This window comes from Pyxicephalus adspersus, chromosome 4 (genome assembly GCF_032062135.1).
Source record: "Pyxicephalus adspersus chromosome 4, UCB_Pads_2.0, whole genome shotgun sequence".
Taxonomy (NCBI): Eukaryota; Metazoa; Chordata; class Amphibia; order Anura; family Pyxicephalidae; genus Pyxicephalus; species Pyxicephalus adspersus.
Genome location: NC_092861.1, coordinates 141,622,576 through 141,634,905, shown reverse-complemented (window position 1 = coordinate 141,634,905; position 12,330 = coordinate 141,622,576). Strand labels below are relative to the sequence as shown.

The 12,330-nt window shown below is 39.9% G+C and overlaps 1 protein-coding gene across 2 annotated transcripts in view; it reads left to right on the top strand.

The window, feature by feature from the left end:
• The window catches only part of LPGAT1 (lysophosphatidylglycerol acyltransferase 1), a 74,662-nt gene that overhangs the window by 44,274 nt on the left and 18,058 nt on the right, over nt 1-12,330 (top strand). For both annotated transcript variants that reach the window (XM_072409833.1, XM_072409834.1), the window contains exons 4-5: nt 1,744-1,839; nt 4,529-4,802. In XM_072409833.1, coding sequence (XP_072265934.1) covers nt 1,744-1,839; nt 4,529-4,802 — 370 coding nt within the window. The remainder of the gene's footprint in view (nt 1-1,743; nt 1,840-4,528; nt 4,803-12,330) is intronic.

Genomic DNA, 12,330 nt, shown 5'->3' with positions numbered 1-12,330 from the left:
TATTGAGCAATGTTTTGTGGTACCAGAACTTGTGACTTCCAGCCAGCAAGGCCGAGCCAAGTACACACAGGAGTCCGGCAGGTCTGGTCATAGTGCCTTTTAGTCTAATTTAATGGAAGCTGTAAACAAGGAGCCAAATTAGTAGAATTTATTAAATGAAAAAGAACACATTTTTTTAAAGGAGATTTGGGGATTTTTTTTTCAGTTGCATTAATTATTACCATTCATGAGCAAAATATTTCGCCTTCAGTTGCTGGCTTTGTTCTGCATGCTGTGCCTAACTGGGGAAAACTGTGGTGCCCTCCATCCAGCAGTCAGTGCCTTCTTTACATCCTTTATACTTCCCCCAACAATAGAAAAGTTAGACACTGATTGGTTGCTTGGAAGGAACTCAAGAATGTGGCTATCCACTGATGTATAGGCACAATATAGATATGGGTCAGTGCCTTAAATGTTTCCTTTTCAGAGGTTTTTCCCAAGTATAATCTTTGGATTTGAGTTGAGGTGATGGGAAAAAAAGCTGGTTTAAAAGCTAATTGTTTAAATGGAGCCAATTATTTTTATTGAGCTGCCATTGTTGCATTGCACCATTATTGGTAACGCCGCACATGTGCAGTAACTGCATGCCTCCTGTATTTATACACTCAATGTGTTTGGGTGCTATGAAAATGAATAGTTTAGAGTGTTTCTATGCTCTGCATGGTCGTTTCTGGTCATAATTGACTTAAGTGAGTCACTTAACATGCCACTGTGGCCTCATACGCCCTACAACCTCCCTTTCCCCCTGCAACCTTTATTCGTTCTACTACTTCCATATGAATACTGCTTATTACGAAGTCCAATTCCAGCACTTGTGGACCATGTCACAGTACAAATGCTGGGATTGGACTTCACTGATAAATCTGGGACGCTGGTTTTTAAGGATGTAAGCTTTTTTGATGATTGCATTGTCAGGCACAGAAAAGCGTGACGAAAGGGATTTTAAATTTTGCTGCAAGCTTAAATCTAATGCCTTAAAGCAGAACTAAACTTGTTGGTGGGTGGTGAGTTTCTGCCATAATCAGGAATTATTGCATATACTTGTGTGCAGCTGCCCTGCCCTGCAGTGATGACGGGTCCAGGACCCGTCATCACTGCGTCCTTGGAAGGAGCAATCTTTACTGCCTGCTCCTAGGTGGACTTCCGTTTGCAGGAATTACATTGTCCCCAGTGACTGACTTTGTGTGCGGCACCATTATTTGAATTATTTGAATCTCTAATGCAGTCACTTTACATACTTATTAAAAATTTAAAAAAAATGTGAGTTAGATGGAATTTTAGTGTTTCCCCTGACCAAATCCATATGTTGTAAACTTTACATTCTCTGCACTGCTAGACAGCAAGCTATGCTTGTATACAGAACGCCCTTTCATCAGATCCATGGACAGTGTTCCCTGTCTCATTTCTCTGCCTCAAAGAATATACCAGGACTAAATGAAAACAAAAACATTCCACAATGTCATCAAGGAAATGGGGAGGTCTGAGAATTTATAGAAGCAGGACATTGAGTCCCATTTATCCAATGTCAATGCTTCAGGGTCTCTCTTTTCCTTCTCTAGACACTCACAAAAAAAAAAAATACAATTGGACTTTGAAACAGGTTGTAATTCAGTTTTGTATGCTCTGAATGTTTACACAACATCTACATATGCTTGTTTTATTTGTTGTTGTTCAGAAGTTTCATATTAATCATTGTCATTGCAGGTGGTTCGGCAGATGATGTGGCTTATGGACCATATATTTAAATATACCAATTTTGGTATAGTGTCCCTTGTACATGGAGACTTTTTTATCCGACAGGTAAGCTCCTATTTATGTATTGCAAATTAAGAAAAAAAATAAAAATGTAAATGCTTTTGTTTGAGACACTTTCGCCTTGTTTATTGAGGGGAAGCAACTGTACCTCTGCCCCTTAAGACCCCTTTTTTTTCCTGAGAACTTTTGCCTTCTCCCCATTTATTCTTCCTCTGTTACACCCAGCACTGAACTTGGCAATGTTAGAGAGCAGTGACTTGGTTATAGGACAGTGCTTGGATCCCTACTTTGCTCAAGAAGGGAGAAGGTAACAATTTCCTCTTAACATGAAAGCGACAGTTTAGTTGCTCACAGTAAGTATACGGTGGTCAGGTAGCTGCCTTTGCAAAAACATTGAAGTATTTGTACCGGCTACAAGGTGCTATGAAGGAGCACTGGTAAAGGAAGTATAGGGAGGTCAGGGGGGACAGGGGGTTTTAGGTTGAAGGGGTAGTTACCAAGAAAGTTTACAAAGGTGCTTTGTAAGCTCTCCACTTAAAAACGTACATTAAAAACAACAGGGGAGGAAACGATACATTTCACCACAATGAACTGAATGGATTCCTTGGTGCAAGGGTGGTGTCATCATTCTATTGGTAAGATCCCAAGGATTGATGAATACCCCAAATCTTGTGAGAAGACACTGCAGCACAGTGCTCGGGGCTATTTCTCCTAAAGATTAGTAGTATTCTGCAAGTCAAAGTATTCTCCCTGCTAGGCAGAATCGAATGGTCCCTCTGCTGTGTATAAATCAGCTCCTACTAGACAGAAATATAAATCTTTTGCCAGGTAAATGTCTTTTTACGATATATATTATGTGGATATTTGTTGAGCTTGTGGACCCAAGGAGCATCTGCAGAGATTTTGCAGGTATCCAACATCCATTCTTCTTTTCTTCTTTTTCCTGTTGTTAGCAGGCTGGATTTAACCACGGTCCAAGTTCTCCTCTTTTGGTAATGTTTTTTAACTTTATCTAAACTTCTCACATAAAGTCGTCTCTAGCAATGCATCAAACAGGACACTAACTCGTCTCACATCCCCAGCCAAGAACAGAGATCTGGAAACTGTCTGACAAAATGTAAAAAAAAAAAAAAAAAAAAAACTTCAAAGCACAAAAACCCTTTTTAGATTGACCCAGTTAGTAAAAATCAACTTGTCCTTTAAGATAAAAAAAAAAATATTGTTTTTCCGCCCAGTCCACCAAGAAATAATTAGCAAACATAGCTATTTTCAAGGTTGTTATTAGCTTTTAGGTCAGTAATTAGTGTAGCATTCCTAATATTCCCCATGCTTTTTATGCTTGAAGAAGTAAATGTAATAATTATGCAAAAATCCCCCAAGCCTCACGCTGAGAGGCGGGAGACGTTTATATAGCTGTGCGTTGGCTTATGAGGAATCCTTTCATAGAAAGGGAAGGGATGCGGTCAGGACGGCTGTGAGGCTGGACGTAGATGAAACCATTTTTTAGCCTCCTCCGATGAAGATTTACCCAATTTCCGCAGGGATATGAAAACTGTTCAAAAACTGCAAAATACTAAGTACTAATAATACCAAGCAAGCTGGAGTGTTTAGCTGAATTAAAAGTCTTCAAAGATGAATGTGAAAGGGTCAGTTCACCCAAAACTTATATTTATGTTAAATTGTAGATTTTACCTTCCTGACAAGCGTTTAATGACCGCTCGGCGCACGTTCTATGTCTGGTATGATTGGTTTCAGTTTATCATATCATACTACTGAAAATGTAACAGGAGATACAGTAGTGTGTGGGTCCACCTAAAGCAGGTAGACAGAAACAGAATTGGACATTATGGGCCTGATTTAATAAAGCTCTCCAAGGCTGGAGAGAATTATTATTACTACACCGTATTTATATAGCGCCATCATATTACGCAGCGCTGTACAAAGTCCATATTTGTGTCACTAACTGTCCCTCAAAGGAGCTCACAATCTAATTGTCCCTACCATCGTCATATGTCATTATTGTAGTCTAAGGTCAATTTTTACGGAGAAGCCAATTAATACCACTGCATGTTTTTGGGATGTGGGAGGAAACCGGAGTACCCAGAGGAAACCCACGCAGATACGGGGAGAACCACCATGCAGATAGTGTCCTGGCTGGGAATCGAACCTGGGACCTAGTGCTGCAAAGGTCGGAGTGCTAACCCCTGAGCCACCGTGCTGCTTTTATCACTTTTTATTACTTTTATTTTTTTTAGCTGGCTGGGTGATTCAGCAAACCTGGAATGGATCTGGTCCAGGATTCAAAACATTTGCAAGTAAATTGCAAATACCCTTGAAGAAATCCGTTCCAGATTTTCAGGGTCAGCCAGCTTCATTGATGAAAGTGTAGCTTTAGAGAGCTTTATTAAATAAGCCCCTATGGCTGTTGTGTATCCCACAAAAGAAGTAGTGATCAAATAAGAGATCCCCACTTCTTCAACTTTATAATGCCATTTTTCTGGTTGCTAGAGTGTGAGAACTAAATAGTTTGCAGGGTTGGTAACATATCATGTTCATATAGTGTATTCGAGGGAAGAGGACTTAGGAGTGCTTTATCATTTGCCTTCTAATGAAGGGGAAAAACCAAATTTGAATGACATACTAGAAATCATGTTTTTTTTATTTGGTCTACTGATTTGGCCTCTGTCAATAGACCAGATCAGCTTTCTCATCTATCCTATCTGTGTCCTTCTAGGGTAAAGCCTACAGGGACCAGCAGCTGATCTTCCTCAAGGACCACCTTGAGAAGTATTACAGAAGTCGAGATAGAAAGTGGATCATCTTATTCCCGGAAGGTGGCTTTCTCAGGAAAAGAAGGGAAACAAGCCAGTTGTACGCCAAGAAAAACAACCTGCCATTTCTCACGCATGTCACCCTGCCAAGATTGGGTGCTACGCAGGTTATTCTGAAGACGTTGCTGGCACAACAAGAGAACGGAACGCTGAAAGGAGGTCACTCTCCAGTAGTGGGTAAGGCTGTAAATTCGATTATGTACATAGCATATTGTTGGCTATTGCAAAAACATTCAGCTAGCTATTTATTGTAAACATGATTGAATAAATCAACCTTACCTGGCCCTGCTTTACATATAAACCAACTGTAGTGGTGTATATGGCCTAGTCCAGTGGTCGCCAACCTTTTCAGTTCCGCGGACCACTAAAATTACCGGCTCCTGACCGTGCATGCGCAGGGAGCCAGGTTTTAATTAAAGAGGCGCTGCAATGGGAGAGTGGGTGGGTTATGTTCAGGGACAGCTCGCCCACTTCCCTGAACCTGGGACTTGTACGGGGGACGTGGTGCCCGGCTGTGGCCGAGGTCCCCCCAGTGGGGTCCTTCTCCTGACCCCGCTCGGGGGGTCATCGGCCAGAGCCGTGGACCACCCCGTTGGCGACCGCTGGCCTAGTCTATTCACCGTGCCATTAGGATTTTCCCCAGGAAAATTTTCTGTATTTTGCCCCATTGCTACTGTGTGTTCCTGGCTTATCCACTTTCAAATGTTCCTAGTATTTAGAAAAAAATGAAACCTCTGTGTAGACAAATAAAATGACATTTTTGACTTGAAATCATTCTTAACTTTCTATACACCATCAAAGGCGAATTTTTAGTTTAATAAAGTTGCAGGGCAGATTTTGATCCAATGTTGAGAAGTCTTGGAATGCTCTCCGAATGCAGTGAATGATTTTTTCAAAAAGTTTTTTGTACCCATAGTGGCTGACACTATTCCAAGCCATATGTGTGAACATACGGCACTGGATTCACCAAGAGCTTTAAAACACTTTAAGTTTGAGAACTTTTTTTAAAAGTTAAAAAATAATGCCTTGTCCATTGGGTTCGCTTTTTGGGTTGGCGGGACATTGCATCGTTCAATAAGTTAAACCTTTAGATTGCTAGCCGAATTGCTTTCTAAAGGCTGGTACTGCACATTTGGTAATATGTCCTTTTTTTTGTTTTCATCTCAATGACATACTTTCCTTTATACCCAGGATTTTGTCACTGTGCTGACATGATTCAATGTCTGAGCCTTTCTTCACCGCCAACTGAAGGACATGGAGGTCACTTGCAGTGTTGTGTCTGAAATACCTGAGCTGAGAACACACAGCAAAGTCTTTATAAGATTACCACATGATCACACACAGCTGCTGCAGCTTGGCCAGGAATTTATATCCTAATGCTATTGCCTGCCAGTAATAGCCTGTTGGGTTAATACAATTTTCCATAATCTTTTCAAGTGAAAGTGCCTGCACCTATCCCAAACTAATATAGCACAGAACAAATTCTTCATTGGAATCATTAGAGCGTTTATTGATTTGTTCTGAGGCTGTACTGACTGCAGAGCACTTTGGACCGGACTGCTTATATCAGATATATACCCTCTGCTACAGCCATTGACCATCGTTACCAAGATGATAATATGCAGAGCTTGCTTTTTCCAGTTTGTGCTTCAGTGAAGGTCAATGTGCTTAAAGGGAAAAAAAATGGATTTTAGGACTAATCAAAAAAATAAAACATGATATGAAAATAGTGCAGCTCTAGATGAAGACAAGTCCCTGTGGCAATGAGCAAAACAAACAATCGCCCCTGAGCACAATGCATGCTGTAAAGGAGTCTACAGGCACAGTTAAAAAAATAAAAAGGTAATTTAGCCAGGACACCATCAGCATTAAATAGTGTACTCTGCGGGAAATGTCAGCACTATATAAACGCATAAATGAACGAAATAAATAGTTTGTTTCAAGGCAAGTCTCTGTAACTGCGAAGCACTTACCCTGCCGGGGCCAACCAAAGCCCAAATGGCTCGTTTGCTTCTTCTGTCACATTGAATTCATTGAAGCCTTAGGCAGGCAAGTTAACTATTGATAGATATCAAAGACTAGCAACTTCTATTGGCTTGGAAAATCCTGGTGGCATTAAAAAATATGGCACATTTTGGTTTGAATATAGTGAACACAACTGTATACAAACATTGTCCCAAAATCAGAAGGTTCAGCCCCCACAAATTTTTGAGTGTTTATGTATATATAGGAAGAATTACTGTAGGACGGACACATCTACATCAATATGAAGACATTTTTCTGCTCTAGATGTATTTGTATTCTTGCATTGCACAACTAGCTGTGTAACTTCTTGCAGTCATACCTAACAATACCTGTTTAAGGAAATTTCCATTCTCTGATTCTGGTGATTCGGTGGTCTCCTCTGGTCTTATACTAGTTTCAAGATTGGCGCCTATAGTATTTGTATTCATTGACCATGCTGCTACTTCCCTTGTGTGTGGATTCTAAAAATGATCTGTGTGATTGGAGAATGGAAGCTGCCCTATGACAGGTTACCTTAACATATAGGGGTTAGCATTGTTGCTGCTATGGCACTAGGTCCTAAATTAAAATCTCAGCTAGGACATTATCTGCAAGGAATTTGCATGTTTTCCCTGTGTTCATGTTGGTTTAACCCTGAGCACTCCAGTTTCCCATACACCTCCAAAAAGTTAATTTTTTTGGGTCCTCCAGAAACTGGCCTTGGTATGTGTATAAGCAGCATAACCAAAGTGCAGTCTGAGCTGCCAGTTGTTGCGAGCAATAAAGATTTGTGAGAATAGGCAGACATAAACTAATTAAAAATATAAAAGGTGGACATTAGAATACGACTTAAAATAGGGCCAGTGTGGACGCTAAAAATGTTTGCACTTCTTTGATCTTATTTCATTTGTATTTGGTCTGGTCGGACTGCTTGTTGAAATTCACATCCTGCATAGGCAGCAGATCGGGGGACAAACTGCTCCATTGGACCTCATATGGCCTTGTAAGGAGCCATCTACTTTTTAAGAATCCCCAATTTTATTGTAAAAATACTATTAGGTAACAATATTTGGTTCGCCCTGTGGTCTTCTCATGCACATAGACATTTGTGTTGATCCCTTGGCTGAGGAGGACGTACATTGCTGCCATCACCATTACCTTTCACGTATGAGGTTTTGTTTGTCTTAGTGGTCAGTCTACAGTTTTTTTTAATGGAATGGGCACAGAACTGGTAAATTGATTGACTTCAAAGAGAACCCATAGCTGTACCTTTTTAACCTTCTCCCTGGATCCTGAGATCTGTCCACTTGAATGACCTTACCATAACTATTACTCAGATCCTCAAAGTTCATACAGCAGACAGAGCTGTACCACTTTAGTATCAAGACTTTCCTGATCGTAAACAAGAGCATGTTTGTTTCCTGCTGAGAGAAAATCAATACATTACATTTAAAGAGTGCTGAGAGTTTCTCAGCTGTATCCATCATATTCTATAGATTTATGTTTATTGGTCAGTCTGTGGTTTGCAGCATCATGAATATATGAATATCACTTATGTCACAGTCACCCTTCCGATAAAGCAAATTTAGTGTAAAGAATTAACATCGATGAAGAAATTGCACTAAGTGAGTACTGCAAATAAACCAGATAACCCAAGCGTGATGATGGTTTTGATACAAGGTGTTTTTAGGAAGAAGCTTGGGGGGGGGGGGGTTAAAGGGTTTTTGGATATTACCCAGGCCAGGTGACAAATTAGATATCTCTACTATGGAGACAGGTATAAAATCTTGATAATGGTTATTGCTTCTTCCTAATCCAAATCTGAAATGGCTGGAATTTCACTTTCCTGTACTTCAGTTTATACTTGTTCATTGTATTGTGCATGTTTTCCATACATTTAACATACTTCAAATACACCATCTAGTTTATCCAAAAATAAAACACAAGAGAGTAAAAACATTCTTGCTAACAACCAAAAAGCAATAGTTTATTCAGAGGTAGGCAAAAAAAAAGAATTATTATAATTTTTACATTATAATTGTATAATAATAATAATAATAATAATAATAGTTTAAGGTCGTATTTTTGCTATTAATAGTGACACAGGGATCAGTAGAAGAAAGCAAATCTGGGAACAAGTAGAAATTAGGCTCCGGTGTGAATTATTTATGAACGGGGGATTGTCTGCCTCATGGGGGTTTTTCAGACTGACATATTCAATAAACTTAAACATATCAGCAATTAGGCGTTTGTGGTTGTAAATTCCCAAATTAGATGGTGATTGTATTTCATAATTAGTACTTGCTTTATGCAAGATGATTTAGAGCTGACATTCCTTGTAAGATCTATGATTCAGCAAGTCTCATTATTTATGGGGGTGTGCTGCAGCAATGGAGTGATAACACATGTCTGGATGACCTGGGAGTATTGCAGAATAGAGACCAGACATGGGCTGAGCATTCACATCCTTTGTGGCCACTTACACAGCTTTCAGTGCTATGATCAAATGAACTCCCATGCATCACTACAGTATTCTTCCCAGAATTTTTTTTAAACCTGGGTAGAAAGGAGCTGTAGGCAGATTGCAGTCCCTCTATTGTGACCCAACTTTATAGTAACCACTCAAAAACCCCAATGGTTACTGAAAATTTCTGGGTGGTGCACCCAGCTAAAAGGGGCTGGGGTGAACACTGTACTGTATTTTATCTTCCTCCACCTTTCTCAATGTGACCCCCAAAGGTTGGTGAGCTGTGCTTTATTCACTAATAGATTTTGAGAAAAGAGCAATGGTATAGTTCCTTTTGTTTTTTTGCTATTTGGATGTTTTTCAAGAATTTGGTAGTATAGGTGTAGCAGTACCGATGTAGGTGTAGAGATAAAGATGGGTAACTACCATGCATGTTGCATGTGCATGTTCCTAGGTAGAAACGAGGGCTATTATTATAATGTATGGAAGTCTTTATTCCCATTTATGCATTGGCTGTCTTTCTGTTACCAGCCCTGCAATTGTGCAAAAGTTGTAGAGCTTAAGAGCAGTGAATGAGATTTATAACAGACTATTGGGGTATCTCAATAGGCAATTCACAATTCGTAATTCACCTTTTGCATTGAATTAAATGGGACCTCTATTGAGCATGCATGGAATTGGAGGTGCCCATCCAGTCAATTCTGCATGGATATTTCAGTGGTTTCTTACAGGCCACCCTTTTATGATCTGGCAGGAATTAGGACAGGTGGGTAGTCTGGTGGTAGTGGTGGTGGGGATAATTTTAAAGAAGCACTGTGCTGATGGTATAGCTGACTTTTACCATGATGAGTGAAAATTTACACTTATGGTTTTCTCAGGTCCCAGACTAGCAAAGGAGCCGTTCTCTAGGGCTTATGTCTAGACAAATGTTCTGTGCTGTCATCTCTACCTTTATATATATCTCAAAGCTATTTATGCTGGTGATGAATTACTAACTGGATTTTACTCTAGAAAAATACAAATATATTATATTTTAAAATAAAGTCCTGTAATATTACTAAATGATGGGAATATTGAAGAAAAAGCTTAATCACATTTTTTTTAATTCAGCATGAAAAAAATCTTCTTAAAACCCCTACTACTGTATTACAATCCATGTTGACTTGTGCAATTCATAGGGATCAGTCAATCTAATAAAACTTACATCTTCCTGGCTGTTTGTTGGATCACTGTATACAAGAATGTTTTTGGCTTGTTCAGTCTTGGGTAACAGTGTTCGCCCCAGCGCCTTTTAGCTACACCACCTTGGTAATTTTTAGTGTTTTCACCCAAAACACAGCCAGGTGGGTACTGAAAAGTGCCAGGTGGTGCGCCCAAAGAAAAAGGGCTGAGAGGAACACTGCATGTGACAATCGGACATTACAACTTGTGATGGTAGAATGAAGGGAGCAGTGTTAGGTAAACTTTGGGATCTGTGAAACCCTAATGTTCCTTCTGAGGTTGTTAGGGGTTCCTTGATGAATAATTTTGGTTATTTGCAAGGGTAACATTCTGCTCACAGACCACCATGCTAATATACTGTGTGCTGTGAATATAGCAGGAGTTCCCTGAAGATGTTAAAAAAGCCCAGAAAGACTGTTATAGAAACATATTACATTGGGGTGGGGACTTGTGCATCTTTGGAACTTTTTACCTGGCCTATTATAAATACTTTCCTTTCCTCCTACTTCTAGCTGTCTGGCTCTTTGCTGAATTATTACATACAACGGTAATTTATATGAATTGTTCTGTCTTTAACAGATGACAACCCTAGAGTTATTTGAGATAATGGGTTGATTTATTAAAGCTCTCTAAGGCTGGAGAGGGTACACTTTCATCAGTGAAACTGGGTGATCCAGGCAACCTGGAATGGATTTCTTCAAAGTCATTTTGCTATAAGCTAGCAAATATTTTAAATCCTGGACCAGATCCATTCCAGGTTTACTGGATCACCCAGCTTCACTAATGAAAGTGTGTCTTCTACAGCCTTAGAGAGCTTAAACAAATCAAGCCCAATGTATGAACAAATCTGTCCACAGATACCCAAAGCATACCATATGATCTGATTAAGTAAAATAATACAACCACATTGTTCGTTTGTGTTGTTAGCATTCATCTACAGCTATCTCCCTATGTAGAAACCTTCCGACTCATTCTGTCTTTGCAGAGGCTGAACTGGCATCAAGCATGAAAGCTCCACTTGGCTGCAGCTGGCAGTATTTTTGTTAAATTTACCAAACGGAACCATTAGGGCCACATACACGCAGCAAGCTGTAATAGCGGCGGTGATCAGATGTTCAGATGCTGGCCTGCTCCGCAAAGGATTAAATGCGGCTTCAATATAAATGTTTGGGTTTCTCTTGTTTGTTCATTTACTGAGGAATGCAGAGCCGGAGCGAAAAGTGCATCCAGCTGTCCCTGTCTATTAAATATTAATGATCTGGGAGAAATGTTTTAGATTTAGGTTACTTATTCGATAGTTAAACAGCTGAATAGGAGCTGCGAGGAGAAAAACAGACCCCTCCCTTGCTTAGGTCCCAGCTTGGAGAATACCCGGTGCTCATATATGGAAGAATGACTGGGAATAAGGCATGAACGTTTTTCAGTCTGGTCACAAATTGGTTGTTATAAATTCAATTCTGATTTTGCACTCTAGGTACAAGAAATCCCAGCTTTTGGCAGGTGCATGTACAGCTTAGTTTTACTTTAAAATGACTACGGTTGTACCATATTAAATAGCAAACCCCACTTCAGATTCGTCCTCTGCTAAGGTGAAGAGGTGCCGGGTTTTATCCTTCAGTATGTCTGACAACCCTAAATCCCCTTTTCTACTAAACCACGTGTGCTACAGCTTGTTGGTTCTCCATATATTCCAATAATAAAGCTACTACAAAGCATGTGTTTTAGATTTTTTGTGCTTGGAATTCTATATGGACATTTTTTTGTGACAGCTAAAGCTTAGGTGAAAATCCAAACTTAAAAACTTGGCCTATTACGGCCAAACCAGTGGTAGTGATGATGTGGGGATCCCATTGCCAGACAATGGAGGAGCCCTAGCAGAGGCATATTTGTCCCATTCGAAACAAGATCAAATCTTGGTATTATAGACCCTGTACAGTATAATGCTGTACTACTGAGGTCTGTAAAGGTTCACGTAGTGCGTCCAGCACTCTAGCCATTGAGGTTTTAGATACT